General features: G+C 48.9%; 1 protein-coding gene across 24 annotated transcripts in view; it reads left to right on the forward strand.

Moving 5' to 3' along the window:
• Positions 1-17,838, forward strand: part of CEP164 (centrosomal protein 164) — an 86,721-nt gene extending 68,883 nt beyond the window's left edge. For 14 of the 24 annotated variants that reach the window (XM_015115785.3, XM_077964343.1, XM_015115790.3 and 11 more), the window contains 10 exons: positions 294-469; positions 793-919; positions 1,275-1,333; positions 1,812-2,034; positions 12,532-12,639; positions 13,499-13,613; positions 14,210-14,557; positions 15,419-15,485; positions 16,382-16,504; positions 16,659-17,838. In XM_015115785.3, the coding sequence (XP_014971271.3) occupies positions 294-469; positions 793-919; positions 1,275-1,333; positions 1,812-2,034; positions 12,532-12,639; positions 13,499-13,613; positions 14,210-14,557; positions 15,419-15,485; positions 16,382-16,504; positions 16,659-16,755 (1,443 nt within the window). In that variant the 3' untranslated portion in view covers positions 16,756-17,838. The remainder of the gene's footprint in view (positions 1-293; positions 470-792; positions 920-1,274; positions 1,334-1,811; positions 2,035-12,531; positions 12,640-13,498; positions 13,614-14,209; positions 14,558-15,418; positions 15,486-16,381; positions 16,505-16,658) is intronic. The other 10 variants (XM_077964344.1, XM_077964349.1, XM_077964346.1 and 7 more) reach the window with 1 other exon arrangement.
• Positions 17,839-18,158: the final 320 nt, after the last annotated feature.

Below are 18,158 nucleotides of genomic sequence, written 5' to 3' on the forward strand. Positions count from 1 at the left end.
GTTCCCCACATTTTGCTCATCTGATCTGTCCAGGGCACTGGGGTTCCAAACTCTCTTGGCCAGTATTCCACAAATAGTGCCACTCTGTGGACCCCACTTGGGAACCTCAAGGGAGTGGGGCTGTGGTGGGACAGGAGCCTGCAGACCTCCTGACCTCGGAGGTGGTGACTTCAGTGGCTCTGAGTTCATCCCCAGCCCATCCTCCTCTGGCTTCCCTACCCTCTAGTGCTGTCTGTTCCCTGCCGTCTCCCTGTGCTGTCTCTGGGTGCTTCTATATTTCCTTCTGCCCCTAGGAAGCCACAGCCACCCATCAGCAGCTGGAGGAGGCACAGAAGGAGCACACCCACCTGTTGCAGTCAAACCAGCAGCTCCGGAAAATTCTCGATGAGCTGCAGGCCCGCAAGCTGAAGCTGGAGTCCGAAGTGGATCTGCTACAGGCCCAGAGCCAGCAACTGCAGAAACACATCAGGTGGCATGGGCACCCTGCACTTAGCCCCGCTGACTGCCTCCTGCCTGCCCTCTGCCCTCTGCCCTCTGACCTCTGCTGCTTGGATCATGGCCCAGTTAATAGGGAGAGGTGGAGTCCCGGCTTGGGAGCTAGGCAGAAGAGCCTGTGGCTACATTTTGTAGGGAGTTGGGGTTGTTAAGGTGGTGTGAAAAGCAGGGGATCTCTGGTGCTGTTGTTCCTCAGGGACTTTGATGGGTGGGAGTGAGGGGGTGGAGATGGTTCTGACCCACTTCACCCCCCACCTCTGCCACCGCCCTGCCTCTCACTCCCCTTTCCCTGCTCAGCAGCCTGGAGGCTGAAGCTCAAAAGAAGCAGCACCTGTTGAGAGAAGTGACAGTTGAGGAAAAGAATGTTTCCCCACATTTTGAGCCGGATCTCCACATTGAGGACCTGAGGAAATCCCTTGGGACAGTGAGCTGGGGGCGGGGGTACCAGGATGGGGTGGGGCATTGGGAGGGGCTGGGCATCAGGGGAGTACTTCCAGAGGGGATGGGTCATCAGGAGGGGTGGAACCTCAGGAGGGGAGGAGTATATGGTGGGCTGAGGTATCAGGAGGGGCTGGTTCTGCTCTCTATGGGACCTGGTCTGTTCTTATTCCCAGCTACCAGTCGTCTCCACCAGTCAGATGATATCTATAAGTAAACAGTGCCTGGCAGCTGGAGAGCCATCTCCTTGTCTAGACCACTGGGAGGAGCTTTGGGGTCTTGAACCTGCAGGGTATCTGCTTTTGCTACACTCAGTGGACTTTTCTACCATGTGTCCCTAGAACCAGACCAAAGAGGTGTCTTCTCTCTCCCAGAGCCAGGAGGACTTATACTTGAACAGGTGAGTTCCCATAGCCTGTCTTATTTCAGGTTAGGGTACCATGAAGGGGTAAGTGAGTACCTGCATCGTAGAGCTGGGTGAGCTGAAGTGAGGAGACAGTGATCACCAGTGGGGCTTAGTTCGTGGGGAAGGTTCTGGAGGATTAAGCAATCTTCTCTGGCAAGCCAAGAAACTGCCCACTGTGATCTTTGACATGGCATTGTTCTCTAGTGGAGAAACAGATTGCTGGAAGTGTCTGGTCATCTATCTGGAGGCCCCGGGCACGATCCCTCTCAGAGTCAGGGTGGGGGCACTGTCAGTCCCAGGCACTGCACACTGTGGGTATTGAACAGTGGCATCCCTACACTCACAGTGCCCAGCCCCAGCCCAGCAGCTCTGGTCTGTGCTCAGGGTGGGCATCTGCTGGGGAAGTGGCTGTGTGACCCAGAGCAGAGTTCTCAGAGGCTTCTGTTTTCCTTCTTCAACTCTCCTGCTCCAGCCTGTCCTCCCACAATGTCTGGCACCTCCTTTCTACTGAGGGGGTAGCCCTCCGTAGTGCCAAGGAGTTCCTTGTGCGGCAGACACACTCCATGCGGAGGCGGCAGACAGCTCTGAAAGCTGCCCAGCAGCATTGGCGCCATGAGCTGGCCAGTGCGCAGGAGGTGGCCAAAGACCCACCAGGCATCAAGGCCCTGGAAGATATGCGCAAGAACCTGGAGAAGGTCAGGAGCTTTGGGAAGAACCTGCCAGCCCTGTGTGTGGGAGGTGGGGGGAGTCAGCAAAACACTCCTTTGGGCTCCCCCTCAGTTGGTCATTCTCGGGACTCCATGAGAGTGGCCACCTTGGCACTGGGTCACTTATATTTCCATGGCAATGCATAGCATGCAAACACCTTTTCTAGTAGTAAATAATTTGAACCTCATGATAACTGTATTAGTCCGTTTTCATGCTGCTGATAAGGACATACTTGAAACTGGGAAGAAAAAGAGGTTTAATTGAACCTACAGTTCCACATGGCTGGGGAGGCCTCAGAATCATGGCAGGAGGTGAAAGGTACTTCTTACATGGTGGTGGCAAGAGAAAATGAGGAACAAGCAAAAGCAGAAACCCGTGATGAACCCATCAGGATCCTGTGAGACTTACTCACTATCACGAGAACAGTATGGGGGAAATGGCCCCATGATTCAAATTATCTCCCACCAGGTCCCTCCCACAACACATGGGAATTATGGGAGTACAGTTCAAGATGAGATTTGGATTGGGACACAGCCAAACCCTGTCATTCCACCTCTTGCCCCTCCATATCTCATGTCCTCACATTTCAAAACCAATCATGCCTTCCCAACAGTCCCCTAAAGTCTTAACTCATTTCACCATTAACCCAAAAGTCCACAGTCCAAAGTCTCATCTGAGACAAGGCAAGTCCCTTCTGCCTATGAGCCTGTAAAATCAAAAACAAGCTAGTGACTTTCTAGATACAGTGGGGGTACAGGCATTGGGTAAATACAGCCATTCCAAATGGGAGAAATTGGCCAAAAACAAAGGAGTTACAGGGCCCATGCAAGTCTGAAATCCAGTGGGGCAGTCAAATTTTAAAGCTCCAAAATGATCTCCTTTGACTCCATGTCTCACATCCAGGTTACACTGATGCAAGAGGCAGGTTCTCATAGTCTTTGGCATCTCTGCCCCATGGTTTTGCAGGGTACAGCCCACTTCCCGGCTGCCTTCACAGGTTGGCATTGAGTATCTGTGGCTTTTTGAGGTGCACAGTGCAAGCTATTGATGGATCTACCATTCTGGGGTCTGGAGGATGGTGGCCCTCTTCTCACAGCTCCACTAGGCAGTGCCTCAGTAGGGACTCTGTGTGGGGGCACTGACCCCACATTTCCCTTCTGAACTGCCCTAGCAGAAGTTCTCCATGAGGGCCCCACCCCTGTAGCAGACTTTTGCCTGGCCATCCAGGTGTTTCCATACATCTTCTGAAGTCTAGGCGGAGGTTCTCAAACCTCAGTTTTTGAATTTTGTGCAGCCGCAGGCTCAACACCACGTGGAAGTTGCCAAGATATGGGGCTTGCACCCTCTGAAATCATGGGCCAAGCTGTACCTTGCCCCCTTTTAGCAATGGCTGGAGCAGCTGGGATGCAGGGCACCAAGTCCCTAGGCTGCACACAGCATGGGGACCCTGGGGAAACCATTTTTTCCTCCTAGGCCTCTGGGTCTGTGATGGGAGGGGCTGCCATGAAGACCTATGACATGTCCTGGAGACATTTTCCCCATTGTCTTGGGGATTAACATTTTGCTCCTTGTTACATATGCAAATTTCTGCAGCTAGCTTGAATTTCTCCTCAAAAAAACGGGTTTTTCTTTTCTTTCTTCTCTTTTTTTAAATTATACTTTAAGTTCTGGGATACATGTGTAGAACATGCAGGTTTGTTACATAGGCATACACGTGCCATGGTAGTTTGCTGCACCCATCAACCTGTCATCTACATTAGGTATTTCTCCTAATGTTACCCTTCCCTAGTCCCCCACCCTCACAGGCCCTGGTGTGTGATGTTTCCTTCTCTGTCCATGTGTTCTCATTGTTCAACTCCCACTTATGAGTGAGAACATGCAGTGTTTGGTTTTCTGTTCCTGTTAGTTTGCTGAGAATAGTAGTTTCCAGCTTCATCCATGTCCCTACAAAGGACATGAACTCATCCTTTTTTATGGCTGCATAGTATTCCATGATGTATATTTGCCACATTTTCTTTATCCAATCTATCATTGATGGGCATTTGGGTTGGTTCTAAGTCTTTGCTATTGTGAACAGTGCTGCAATAAACATACGTGTGCATGTTTCTTTATAACAGAATGATTTATAATCCTTTGGGTATATACCCAGTAATGGGATTGCTGGGTCAAATGGTATTTCTGGTTCTAGATCCTTGAGGAATCGCCACACTGTCTTCCACAATGGTTGAATTAATTTATACTTCCACCTGCAGTGCAAATGCATTCCTATTTCTCCACATCCTCTCCAGCATCTGTTGTTTCCTGACTATTTAATGATCACCATTCTAACTGTTGTGAGATGGTATCTCATTGTGGTTTTGATTTGCAGTTCTCTAATGACCAGTGATGATGAGCTTTTTTTCATATGTTTGCTGGCCGCATAAATGTCTTCTTTTGAGAAATGTCTGTTCATATCCTTTGCCCACTTTTTGATGAGGTTGTTTGTTTTTTTTCTTGTAAATTTGTTTAAGTTCCTTGTAAATTCTGGATATTAGCCCTTTGTCAGATGGATAGATTGCAAAAATTTTCTCCCATTCTGTAGGTTGCCTGTTCACTCTGATGATGGTTTCTTTTGCTGTGCAGAAGCTCTTTAGTTTAATTAGATCCCATTTGTCAATTTTGGCTATTGTTGCCATTGTTTTTGATGTTTAGTCATGAAGTCTTTGTCCATGCCTATGTCCTGAATGGTATTGCCTAGGTTTTCTTCTAGAGTTTTTATGGTTTTAGGTCTTACATTTAAGTCCTTAATCCATTTTGAGTTAATTTTTGTATAAGTTGTAAGGAAGGGATCCAGTTTCTGTTTTCTGCATATGGCTAGCCAGTATTCACAACATCATTTATTAAATAGGGAATCCTTTCCCCATTTCTTGTTTTTGTCAGGTTTGTCAAAGATCAGATGGTTGTAGATGTGTGGCGCTATTTCTGAGACCTCTGTTCTGTTCCATGGGTCTATGTATCTGTTTTGGTACCAGTACCATGCTGTTTTGGTTACTGTAGCCTTGTAGTATAGTTTGAAGTCAGGTAGCATGATGCCTCCAGCTTTGTTCTTTTTGCTTAGGATTGTCTTGGCTATACAGGCTCTTTTTTGGTTCCATATGAAATTTGAAGTAGTTTTTTCTACTGTGAAGAAGGTCAATGGTAGCTTGATGGGGATAGCATTGAATCTGTAAATTACTTTGGGCAGTATGGTCATTTTCACGATACTGATTCTTTGTATCCATGAGCATGGAACGTTTTTCAATTTGTTTTTGTCCTCTCTTAACATTGAGAAGTGGTTTGTAGTTCTCCTTGAAGAGGTCCTTCACATCCCTTGTAAGTTGGATTCCTAGGTATTCTCTTTGTAGCAATTTTGAATGGGAGTTCACTCATGATTTGGCTCTCTGTTTCTCTATTATTGGTGTATAGGAATGCTTGTGATTTTTGCACATTGATTTTGTATCCTGAGACTTTGCCGAAGTTGCTGATCAGCTTAAGGAGATTTTGGGCTGAGACGATGAGGTTTTCTAAATATACAGTCATGTCATCTGCAAACAGAAACCATTTGACTTCCTCTCTTCCTATTCGAATACCCTTTATTTCTTTCTCTTGCCTGATTTCTCTGGCCAGAACTTCCAATACTGTGTTGAATAGGAGTGGTGAGAGAGGGCATCCTTATCTTGTGCCGGTTTTCAAAGGAATGCTTCCAGTTTTTTTCCCATTCAGTATTGTATTGGCTGTGGGTTTGTCATAAATAGCTCTTATTATTTTGAGGTACATTCCATCAGTACCTAGTTTATTAAGAGTTTTTAGCATGAAGGAGTGTTGAATTTTACCGAAGGCCTTTTCTGCATCTATTGAGATAATCATGTGTTTTGGTCGTGGTTCTGTTTATGTGATAGATTATGTTTATTGATTTACGTATGTTGAACCAGCCTTGCATCCCAGGGATGAAGCCGACTTGATCGTGGTGGATAAGCTTTTTGATGTGCTGCTAGATTCAGTATTTTATTGAGGATTTTCACATCGATGTTCATCAGGGATATTGGCCCGAAATTTTCTTTTTTTGTTGTGTCTCTGCCAGATTTTTGGTATTAGGATGATGCTGGCTTCATAAAATGAGTTAGGGAGGAATCCTTCTTTTTCTATTGTTTGGAGTAGTTTCAGAAGGAATGGTACCAGCTCCTCTTTGTACCTCTTGTAGAATTTGACTTTAAATCATTCTGGTCCTGGGCTTTTTTTGATTGGTGGGCTTTTTTTGATTGGTGGGCTTTTTTTGATTGGTAGGCTTTTAATTACTGCCTCAATTTCAGAACTTGTTATTGGTCTATTCAGGGATTCAATTTCTTCCTGGTTTAGTCTCGGGAGGGTATGTGTGTCCAGGAATTTATCCATTTCTTCTAGAGTTTCTAGTTTATTTGCATACAGGTGTGTATAGTATTCTCTGATGGTAGTTTGTATTTCTGTAGGATCAGTGGTGATATTCCCTTTGTTATTTTTTATTGTGTCTATTTGATTATTCTCTCTTCTTTATTAATCTGGATAGCGGTCTATTTTGTTAATCTTTTCAAAGAACCAGCTCCTGGATTGATTAATTTTTTGAAGGGTTTTTTGTGTCTCTATCTCCTTCAGTTCTGCTCTGATCTTAGTTATTTCTTGTCTTCTGCTAACTTTTGAATTTGTTTGCTCTTGCTTCTCTAGTTCTTTTAATTGTGGTGTTAGGGTGTCGATTTTAGATCTTTCCTGCTTTCTCCTGTGGGCATTTAGTGCTATAAATTTCCCTCTAAACACTGCTTTAGCTGTGTCCCAGAGATTCTGGTACGTTGTGTGTTTGTTCTCATTGGTTTCAAATAACTTACTTCTTTTTTTTTTTTTTTTTTTGAGACAGAGTCTTGCTCTGTCACCCAGGCTGGAGTGCAGTGGCACAATCTGGGCTCACTGCAAACTCCACCTCCCGGATTCAAGCGATGCTCCTGCCTCAGCCTCCTGAGTAGCTGGGATTACAGGTGTGTGCCACCATGCCCAGTTAATTTTTGTATTTTTAGTAGAGACGGGGTTTCACCATGTTTGTCAGGCTGGTCTCGAGCTCCTGACCTCGTGATCCTCCTGGCTTGGCCTCCCAAAGTGTTGGGATTACAGCTGTGAGCCACCACACCCAGCCTTGAGTGAGTTTCTTAATCTTGAGTTCTAATTGATTGCACTGTGGTCTGAGAGACTGTTTGTTATGATTTCTGTTCTTTTGCATTTGCTGAGGAGTGTTTTACTTCCAATTATGTGGTCAGTTTTAGAATAAGTGCTATGTGGTGCTGAGAAGAATGTATATTCTGTTGATTTGGAGTGGAGAGTTCTGTGGATGTCTATTAGGTCCACTTGGTCTGGAGCTGAGTTCAAGTCCTGAGTATCCTTGTTAATTATTTGTCTCGTGTTGATCTGTCTAATATTGACAGTGGGGTGTGGGAGTCTAAGTCTCTTTGTAGATCTGTAAACTTGCTTTATGCATCTGGGTTCTCCTGGGTGCACATATAGTTAGGATAGTCAGCTCTTCTCCCTTTACCATTATGTAATGCCCCTCTTTGTCTTTTTTTATCTTTGTTGGTTTAAAGTCTGTTTTATCAGAGACTAGGATTGCAACCCCTGCCTTTTTTTGCTTTCCATTTGCGTGGTAAATATTCCTCCATCCCTTTATTTTGAGCGTATGTGTGTCTTTGCACATGAGGTGGGTCTCCTGAATACAGCACACTGGTGGGTCTTGACTGTTTGCCCAGTTTGCCAGTCTGTGTATTTTAATTGGGGCATTTAGCCTGTTTACATTCAAGGCTAATATTGTTATGTGTGAATTTGATCCTGTCACTATGATGCTAGCTTGGTTATTTTGCCCATTAGTTGATGCAGTTTCTTCATAGTGTCAATGGTCTTTACAATTCGGTATGTTTTTGCAGTGGCTGGTACTGGTTGTTCCTTTCCATTTTTAGTGCTTCCTTCAGGAGCTCTTGTAAGGCAGGCCTGGTGGTGACAAAATCTCTCAGCATTTGCTTGTCTGTATGGATTTTATTTCTCCTTTGCTTATGAAGCTTAGTTTGGTTGGATATGAAATTCTGGGTTGAAATTCTTTTAAGAATGTTGAGGCCGGGCGCAGTGGCTCACGCCTGTAATCCCAGCACTTTGGGAGGCCGAGGCAGGCGTATCATGAGATCAGGACATCAAGACCATCCTGGCTAACACGGTGAAACCCCGTCTCTACTAAAAATACAAAAAATTAGCTGGGCATGGTGGCGGGTGCCTGTAGTCCCAGCTACTCGGGAGGCCGAGGCAGGAGAATGGCGTGAACGGGGGTGGGGGGTGCGGAGCTTGATCTCCTGACCTCGTGATCCGCCCGTCTCAAAGTGCTGGGATTACAGGCGTGAGCCGCCGTGCCCGGCCTGTTTGTTCCTTTTCATTCTTTTTTCTCTAATCTTGTCTTCACGCTTTATTTCGTTAAGTTGATCTTCAATCTCTGATATCCTTTCTTCTGCTTGATCGATTCAGTTATTTGTACTTGCGTATGCTTCACGAAGTTCTCGTGCTTGTTTTGCAGCTCCATCAAGTCATTTATGTTCTTCTCTAAGCTGGTTATTATAGTTAGCAATTCCTCTAACCTTTTTACAAGATTCTTAGCTTCCTTACATTGAGTTAGAACATGCACCTTTAGTTCAGAGGAGTTTGTTATTACCCACCTTCTGAAGCCTACTTCTGTCAGTTCGTCAAACTCATTCTCTGTCCAGTTTTGTTCCCTTGCTGGTGAGGAGTTGTGATCCTTTGGAGGAGAAGAGACATTTTGGTTTTTAGAATTTTCAGGCTTTTTGTGCTGGTTTTTCCTCATCTTCATGGATTTATCTACCTTTGGTCTTTGATATTGGTGACCTTCAGATGAGGTTTTTGTGTGGATGTCCTTTTTGTTGATGTTGATGCTATTCCTTTCTGTTTGTTAGTTTTCCTTCTAACAGGCCACTCTGCTGCAAGTCTGCTGGAGTTTGCTGGAGGTCCACTCTAGACCCTATTTGCTTGGATATCACCAGTGGAGGCTGCAGAACAGCAAAGATGGCTGCCTTTCCCTTCCTCTGGAAGCTTTGTCCCAGAGGGGCACCCACCAGATGCCAGCTGGAGCTCTCCTGTATGAGGTGTCTGTCGACCCCTGCTAGGCGATGTCTCCCAGCCAGGAGGCATGGGGGTCAGGGACCCACTTGAGGAGGCAGTCTGTCTCTTAGCAGGGCTTGAGAACTGTGCTGGGAGATCTGCTGCTCTCTTCAGAGCCAGCAGGAAGGAACATTTAAGTCTGCTGAAGCTGCACCCACAGCTGTCCCTTCCTCCATGTACTCTGTCCCAGGGAGATGGGAGTTTGATCTATAAGCCCCTGCCTAGGGCTGCTGCCTTTCTTTCAGATATGCCTGCCCAGAGAGGAGGAATCTAGAGAGGCAGTCTGGCTATAGCAGTTTTCTGGAACTGTGGCGGGCTCAGTCCAGTTCGAACTTCCTGGTGGCTTTGCTTACACTGTGAGGGGAAAACCGCCTACTCAAGCCTCAGCAATGGCGGACACCCCGCCCCGACCAAGCTCGAGCATCCCAGGTCGACTTCAGACTGCTGTGCTAGCAGCATGAATTTCAAGCCAGTGGATCTTAGCTTGCTGGGCTCTGTGGGGGTGGGATCTGGAACTAGACCACTTGGCTCCCTGGCTTTAGCCCCGTTTCCGGGGGAGTGAATGGTTGTGTCTCACTGGCATTGCAGGTGCCACTGGGGTATGAAAAAACTCCTGCAGCTAGCTCGATGTCTACCCAAATGGCTGCCCAGTTTTGTGCTTGAAACCTAGCGCCCTGGTGGTGTAGATTCCTGAGGGAATCTCCTGGTCTGAGGGTTGTGAAGACCGTGGGAAAAGCATAGTATCTGGGCCGGAATGCACGGTCCCTCAAGGCACAGTCCCTTTTGTCTTCCCTTGGCTAGGGGAGGGAGTTCCCTGACCCCTTGTCTTCCAGGGTAAGGCAACGCCCACCTTGTTTTGGCTTGCCCTCCATGGGCTGCACCCACTGTCTAACCAGCCCCAGTGAGATGAGCTGGGTACTTCAGTTGGAAATGCAGAAATCACCTGCCTTCTGCATTGATCTCACTGGGAGCTGCAGACTGGAGCTGTCCGTGTTTGGCCATCTTGCCAGCCCCTCCAGGGTGTTTGTTTTCTACTGCATCATCAGGCTGCAAATTTTCTGAACTTTTATACTCTGTTTGTCTTTTAAAATGAAATGCTTTTAACAGCACCCAAGTCACCTTTTGAATGCTTTGCTGCTTAGAAATTTCTTTCGTCAGAGACACTAAATCATCTCTCTCAAGTTCAAAGTTCCACAGATCTCTAGGGCTGGGGCAAAATGCTGCCAGTCTCTTTGCTAAAACATAACAAGAGTCACCTTTGCTCTAGATCCCAACAAGTTCCTCATCTCCATCTGAGACCACCTCAGCCTGGACCTTATTGTTCACATCACTATCAGCATTTTTGTGAAAGCCTTTCAACAAGTCTGTAGGAGGTTCCAAACTTTCCCACATTTTCCTGTCTTCTTCTGAGCCCTCCAAACTGTTCCAGCCTCTGCCTGTTACCCATTTCCAAAGTCGCTTCCACATTTTTGGGTGTCTTTTCAGCAACACCCCACTCCTGGTACCAGTTTACTGTATTAGTTCATTTTCATGCTGTGGATAAAGACATATCTGAAACTGGGAAGAAAAAGAGGTTTAATTGAACTTACAGTTCCACTGGGGAAATGATTCTGGGGAAGCCTCAAAATCATGACGGGAGGCAAAAGGCACTTCTCACATGGTGGTGGCAAGTAAAAATGAGGAAGAAGCAAAAGCAGAACCCCCCAATAAACCCATCAGATCTCACGAGACTTACTCACTATCATGAGAACAGTATGGCGGGAATGGCCCCCATGATTCAGATTATCTCCCACCAGGTCCCTCCCACAACACATGGAAATTGTGGGAGTATAATTCTAGATGAGATTTGTGTGGAGACATAGAGCCAAACCATATCAATAACCCTTTATAATGTGCAAGGCAGTAGTAATAGTCCCATTTTCCTGGTGAAGAGTATGACTAATGTTTAGTACTTCCAAACCCAGTGCTTTGCCTTTCCATTCTGTCACACTAAAGACTTCGTTCGTACATGAAAATCTTTTGAACACACTTAGCAAAAGGCTTTGAGTTAGTTACCCACCCTGCTTCTCTGATAGCCTAATTTGCAATGAAAAAGCAGATACTTCATTATTATTAGTTGGGATCACAGATCTTTGACCAGTTGAGGGTCCTGGTAGGGTGAGCTTTCTTGGATCACCTGGGCCCTTAGAAATCTGATGGTGCTCAGCCGGGCGTGGTGGCTCATGCCTGTAATCCTAGCCGTTTGGGAGGCAGAGGTGGGTGAATCACTTGAGGTCAGGAGTTCGAGACCAGCCTGACCAACATGGTGAAACCCTGTCTCTACTAAAAATAATTAGCTGGGTGTGGAGATGCGTGCCTGTAATCCCAGCTACTCAGGAGGTTGAGGCAGGAGAATTGCTTGAACCCAGGAGGAGGTGGAGGTTGCAGTGAGCCAAGATTGTGCCACTGGACTCCAGCATGGGTGACACAGCGAGACTCTATTTAAAAGAAAAGAAAAGAAATGTGATGGTGTTCAGAACTGGTAAAGGGCTCAGGCCCCAGTGGCTCCTAGGACTGGCTTGGGGTCAGCAGAGAGCATGAGGCTGGAACAGACAGAGGGGCAGCTTCCCAGGGTTATAAACATGCTGCCTGCGGCCCTGTCATTGCCCTGCTTAACCCCTCTCAACCATGGTGGTGGTGGTGATGAGAGTAATGATAATTGGAGCAGTGATAATAACCATTTGTGGCTGATGTGGTGGCTCATGCCTGTATTCCCAGTGCTTTGGGAGGCTGAGGCTGGAGGATCACTTGATTTTGAGACCAGCCTGGCCAACACTGCAAAACTCTGTCTCTACAAAAAAAAAAAAAACAAAAAACAAACAAACAAACAAAAAAAAACATAGCCAGGTGTGGTGGCACACATCTGTAGTCCCAGCTACTTGGGAGGCTGAGGTGGGAGGATTGCCTGAGCCCAGGAGGTTGAGGCTGCAATCAGCTGTGATCAGACCACTGCACTCCAGCCTGGGTGATGGTGAGACCTCATCTCTAAAAACAATAACCATAATAAATGATAACCATTTGGTTAACAGTAACCGTTTGAGAGTTTTTAAGGTGTGGGCATGGTGTTAAGCATGCAACATAGTCACATACTCTTTCTCATGTAATTCTCACGACCCTATGAAAAGTCGTAGTTCTCTTTTCCAGATGAGAAAGCAGACTATAGTAATTTGTTCAAGATCACCCAGTCAGCAAATGGCAGGGTTGGGACTCCAGCGTCTGTGTAGGTAGTCATTTCTCTCTTTTCTCCTTGGCTGCAGGAGACCAGGCACTTGGATGAGATGAAGTCGGCCATGCGGAAAGGCCACAGCCTCCTGAAGAAGAAGGAGGAGAAACTGAATCAGCTGGAGTCCTCTCTTTGGGAAGAGGTGCAGCCCCATGGCCACATAGCCCAGTGGGCCCTGGCCTTCCTCTTCTGTTCTTGGGATTGGGTTGAGTTCTTTGGTCCTGCATCAGGGGGAGCTGGGCCTCTAGGGCCCAGGATTGGGCAGTAGGCTTGTCTACTGGCTGATGAAGGTGGCAGTGGCTTCAGTTCTGAGTTTGTTGAAGACACCTGTGGGTTTGGATACCTGTGCTGAATGGTCCTGAATACACATGGACCCTCTTGCTAAAGGTGCCTGAGAAGAGGGCCGAGCCCTTACCCCACCCTGGTCCCTAAGGAGAGGTATGACCAGGGCGTCAGGAATGAACACACACGATAGGTTTTCCTGCCTGCCCTGGGACCTTGTGGACATTCTGCTGGGTGTCTGAGGTTTAGATATAGCACGGGGGAGGCTTAGATGCAGTAACACTACAGGGAGAGCTTACTGGGAAGGGTGGTAGGGGTCTGTGTGGGCCTGATGGCACTGTTGTCTGTGTCTCAGGCATTTGGGACATATGCTGAGCCTTGCTTCCCTCCCACCCTCTGTGAGGCAGCCCTGTGTGATTTGCTTTGCCCAGGGTGCCTGGTGGAACTCTGGGCCCCAGAGGAGTCTACTCGCCAAGTCCTCAGTTCCCACACAGCACAAGGGCAACAGCCTACATACTGCCTTGAATTTGTAGCAGCAAAATTGCTAGGAGAACAAATGGAGATGGCCATGTTTCATGGATTTGTGTAAGAAAACCAGCTTAAAGACAAAACATACAGAAGAACCTAGCTCAGTGTCCTAGCCACTTCCTAGAAAGGAAAGAAGAAGGGTAGAAAGCATGTGGGAGAGGTCCGTCATAACTGCTAACTCTACCCTGCAGGCCTCAGATGAGGGCACTCTGGGAGGATCCCCGACCAAGAAGGCGGTAACCTTCGACCTCAGTGACATGGACAGCCTGAGCAGTGAAAGTTCCGAATCTTGTTCCCTGCCTCACTGTGAGTGGTGGTGGCAGCAGAGGAGTGAGTGGGGGAGATGCGGGGTGAGGACCATGGTATCCATGGAATGGCAGGAACTTGGGGAACAGAAGAAGAACCCCCTTCCCTGCAGAGGGAGGCCTCTGTGAGCTGGTGTCTGGACCAGGTGCTCAGTCAATGCTGGGAAGGAATCAGACCATCTAGGTTTGCCAGCACATGGGGCTGAAAGGTCAGGGAAGCCTTCTGAATGCTGCAGAGCACTCTACAGTGTGACCGCTGGCCCTGCTGACCTTTCTCTTCCAGGGCTTCCTTGGGGAGGTTCTTCTCTCTCGGCTGCTCTGGCCTGTATGTGATGGAAGGGCCCTCTCCCCTTCCTTCTCTCTGGGGTCCTGGGCCCGTCACCCAGGGCCTTACCCTGGAAACCTGTTTCCCAACTTCTCACCTGCACTGTCTGGAACACAGAAGCCCTGCCATCCCTGACCCCCTCATAAGGCTAAGGGGCTGTTTGGAGAAGCAGGGAGGGGTGGCCAGTAGGTTGCTGCATGACAGCTGTGTCTGGGAATGGTCCAGGGTCCTGAGCTTGAGTCCCTTCCCACCATCCACCTCTTTTCTTTCAGTTGACTCAACCCCAGGTCTTACCTCCCGCAAGATCCATGGGCTGAGCCACTCCCTCCGGCAAATCAGCAGCCAGCTGAGCAGCGTCCTTAGCATCCTAGACAGCCTCAACCCTCAGTCGCCGCCGCCGCTCCTCGCCTCCACGCCAGCCCAGCTCCCTCCCCGGGCCTCCAAAAGCACCCCCACCTCCACCTACTACGGCTCCCTGGCCAGGTTCTCAGCCTTATCATCTGCTACACCCACGTCCACCCAGTGGGCCTGGGATTCAGGGCAGGGGCCCAGGCTCCCCTCCTCTGTGGCTCAAACAGTGGACGACTTCCTGTTGGAGAAGTGGCGCAAGTATTTTCCATGTAAGCCCCACTCTGGGCGGAGCCTTCCCACCTGCCTCCTCCTCCTCTTCCTTCCTTTTCTTCTACCCTCTTTCTCCTGCTCCTTTTTCCCTCTTCCTCTTTTGCATCCCTTTGCCACACCTCTCCTCCCCCAACGTTGCCATAGTCCATTGGTCCATTGACTCTGCCTGTGGGTCCCTGGGGAAGGAGACGTTGCAGGTGGCCCTGCAGCCAGGAGTTCTGTGGGTCAGGATGGTTTAGATGGAGCCTGGCTGACTGGGGCCTTTCTTATGGATTTTGGAGCTCAGCAGAACCTAAAAGGTCATTGTTGTCATTATCTTAATAGCTACCATCTTGTGCAATGCATTATGGGCCAAGCAGTTTATATATATATTTTTTCATTTAGTTCTTATTCTCTGAGGTAGTAATTATTTATCCCCATTTTACAGATGAGGAAACTGAGTTTCAGAGAGGTTAAGTAGCATGCTCCAGGGTACCCAGTGAGAGAATAACAAACTCAGTTGTGACCCCGTGTCTCTGTGACTCCAGGGTTCTGCTTGGAACCTCTTGGCTGTGTGGTTAATTCTTGCTTCTGAGCCAGGTGGCCTCCCCGGGTCTCAGCCCTGCTGAGGGTTATGAAAAGCCATGAAACACAGGCATTTGAGGGAAAACAAAATATCTTCTTTCTGCCCTAACCCAAACTGAAAAGTAGATTAAGTTTTAAAAATAAAATAAATAGGACCATTCCTGTCTCTCACCTGTCTCTGGCCTCTAGCCACTGAAACTTTTCCTTTTATTGTTTATTCTGGGGAGGCAAGAGGTGCTGGTGAGCAGGGTGGTGACCACTGCCCATTTCTGAGCCCTGTCCCTACGCTCTTCCAGCTGGCATCCCGCTGCTCAGCAACAGCCCCGCCCCGCTGGAGAGCAGGCTGGGATACGTGTCTGCCAGGTGAGCCTCCCTGGGGGCTGGTTGGGGTGGAACGTCATAGCTGCTCCCTGCGCCTCCCTGGGCGGGTAGACCTCTGAGGGGAGCAGGCCTCCTGGTCTCACCCCAAGAAGTCAGGCAGGCCTCTAGTCCACAGAGCTGTCCCCACTTGCCTGGGTCTGAGGCGCCCATCTGCAACCAGAGGGAAGTCAAGTCCACACCGCCAAGGTCCCAGTGGGGAAGGGCTGGGCTTACCCAGCCAACCCCCTGAGGAAGCTGCCTTCTGGCCCCTGTGGGGAGGAGTCAGCCCCTGGTAGGACCCTGCCCCTGCCCCTCCCTCTAGCTCCTCCAGCTCTGGAGTCTGGCCTTTGTCTTTGCCCTTGAGCTCTTGTTTGCTTCCTGTGGCTCCCTTCTTCCCCAAGTCCTGCTGAGCAACATCTGGAGTGAGAGGGACACCCTGTGGAGGAGACAGACGGGCAATTATTTAAACCTGTTATTAATTTTCCATTCATCTTATTCCTTGCCAAATATATCCCCCTCTCCCTCCCTCAGGCCCCTAACAATGCGTACCCCCCACCAACCCTTTGGCCAACTTGAGAGCTGATGCTGGCCAAGGATCGAGTTGACAGAGGGGAGCGCTTTGCTGATGAGATTGGTGGGAGCAGGCAGATGTGGGAGCCCAGAGCCTCATATCAGTAGCACCCAGCAAGGGGGCAGAGGGTGTCCACCGCCTTCCCATTTGGGAACTGTTCTGGGGGGCCAGATGTTTTGAAGCTTTGAATTGCTAGGGACCGCAGAGAAGCTGCTCTGCTAGCTGAGAGGAAGAGGGAGGAGGTGACAGATGTGATGGCCTCTGCACATCCTCTGGCACTTCCACACCTCCTCTCTCCCCTCCCCCATGCTCTCCTCTTCCTTGCCAGTGAGCAGCTCCGGCTCCTACAGCACTCCCATTCCCAAGTCCCTGAGGTGGGCAGCACCACCTTTCAGGGCATAATTGAAGCCAACAGGAGGTGGCTGGAACGTGTCAAGAATGACCCCAAGTTGTATCCTTTTACTTGGTTCCCAAACCGGGCTGGGCTGTGGGGCTCAGGCTTGTGCCCTAAAGGGCTGAGGAGGATCCTGTTCAGCCTTTGACCCTTTCATGGCCCTTGCCTGGCTATCCCCAGTGACTGCAGTTTTCCTTCACCTTGTGGCCAGACCTCTCTTCTCTTCAACACCCAAGCCAACAGCTACTTTGAGCCTCCTGCAGCTGGGCCTCGATGAGCACAACAGAGTGAAGGTGTATCGCTTCTGAGGCCCTGAGCAGGGGCTTGGGGCAGCTCAGCCTCTCCTCCACCCAGACCAAGTGCCTGAGGAGCTGCCTGCCTTCTTCCATCTGAGGAAGCACCCTTCTGCCCCCTTTGACTTGCAGGAGCCACCAGGGACCAGGGGGTTGAGTGGAACAGTAAAGCCACACATTCTGTGACTATATAACCTATCTTGGGCTAAAATGTGCGGACTTGTAACGAGCTCCTGTCATTGACAGGGCAAGCTGATGGTGTGGCTGTGGGGCATCAGGGACGGGAGCCCTTTGGGAGGAAGGGAGGTGTTAGAGGAGCTGCCTTCGGAGGCTCAGGGAGTCCCTTTGGAGCTGGTTGTTTCCTTGGCCCTGCAGCGCACTGCTCGGGGCTCCCAAGAAGGTTGTGCATATGGTTCTTAGTTCATCGGGACAGAGACCCCCAGCATGTGTGTACACTGGGACCTGGTTTCTCTGGGACCACATCTATCTCCAATACCTCAGCCTCAGATCAGACCCTTTCTTTTTTGTATTTCTTTTCTTTCTTAATTTTTAAATGCCTTTTTTCTTGAGCATTCCGTTTCTCTTTTTGACTGTCCAGAGCCCTGCCAGAGGGTGCTGGGGGCTGTCCCTCTGCAGGACTGTGTTTTCCTCGGGGGCTGTCTTCAGGAGCACCCCTCCTGCTCCCTGGGGCTCCTCAGGGAGCCATTTCAGCTGGAGTCTCAGGTCTCAACACAACTTCTCTGGGAGGCCAAAAATAGATTGGGTTGGCTTCTGGTCCTCATGACGGTTTTTTTCCTCCTAGGACACGTTGGATATATTCATGGGCATTGTTTCCATCTGTCTTTTCTACCTGTGCCACCCCTGCCCTGATTCCAAGGCTGCCTCAGGCAGGCAGGTAGGCAGGCAGGCAAGGGGCTAGGCTGGTGCCCAGCCCTGGCAGCAAGGGGTCTTGTGCAGTTGGAGATGCTGCCGTTGTGGCAGAGCGTCCTGCAGCCCTGCTTCCATCAGCTGGCTCTTGGGTGGGGGCTTTGCAGGGGATGCTCTCTGATGTTTGTTCCGTTGTTTAAATAAAATGCACCTATTTTTGTTTTTTTGCAAGCTGTGGGGTTGCCCTTGCCTCTCTAACACACAAATTAACTCCCTCCGTCCTCCAACTCATTTCTTGGTCATGGAATAAGAAACTAAGATGTAACTGGCTGTTGATCTCCTCAGATGCCTTTTAGGCATCAGCCCACTGCATAGAAAACTCCGTTTCATCATGTGGCTCATTCTGTGTGCTTTGGGAATAGCTTCTGTGGTGCAGCCAACTCTAGTGATAATCCTGGGTGTTTTCTGCATCAGTTAAATCTCTTAAAAGTCCACTTTCTACAAGGCAGTCATGTAAATGTGTCTGCTTCTTTTGGGAGGCCTTTGCCTCC

This window comes from Macaca mulatta, chromosome 14 (assembly GCF_049350105.2).
Source record: "Macaca mulatta isolate MMU2019108-1 chromosome 14, T2T-MMU8v2.0, whole genome shotgun sequence".
Lineage (NCBI taxonomy): Eukaryota > Metazoa > Chordata > Mammalia > Primates > Cercopithecidae > Macaca > Macaca mulatta.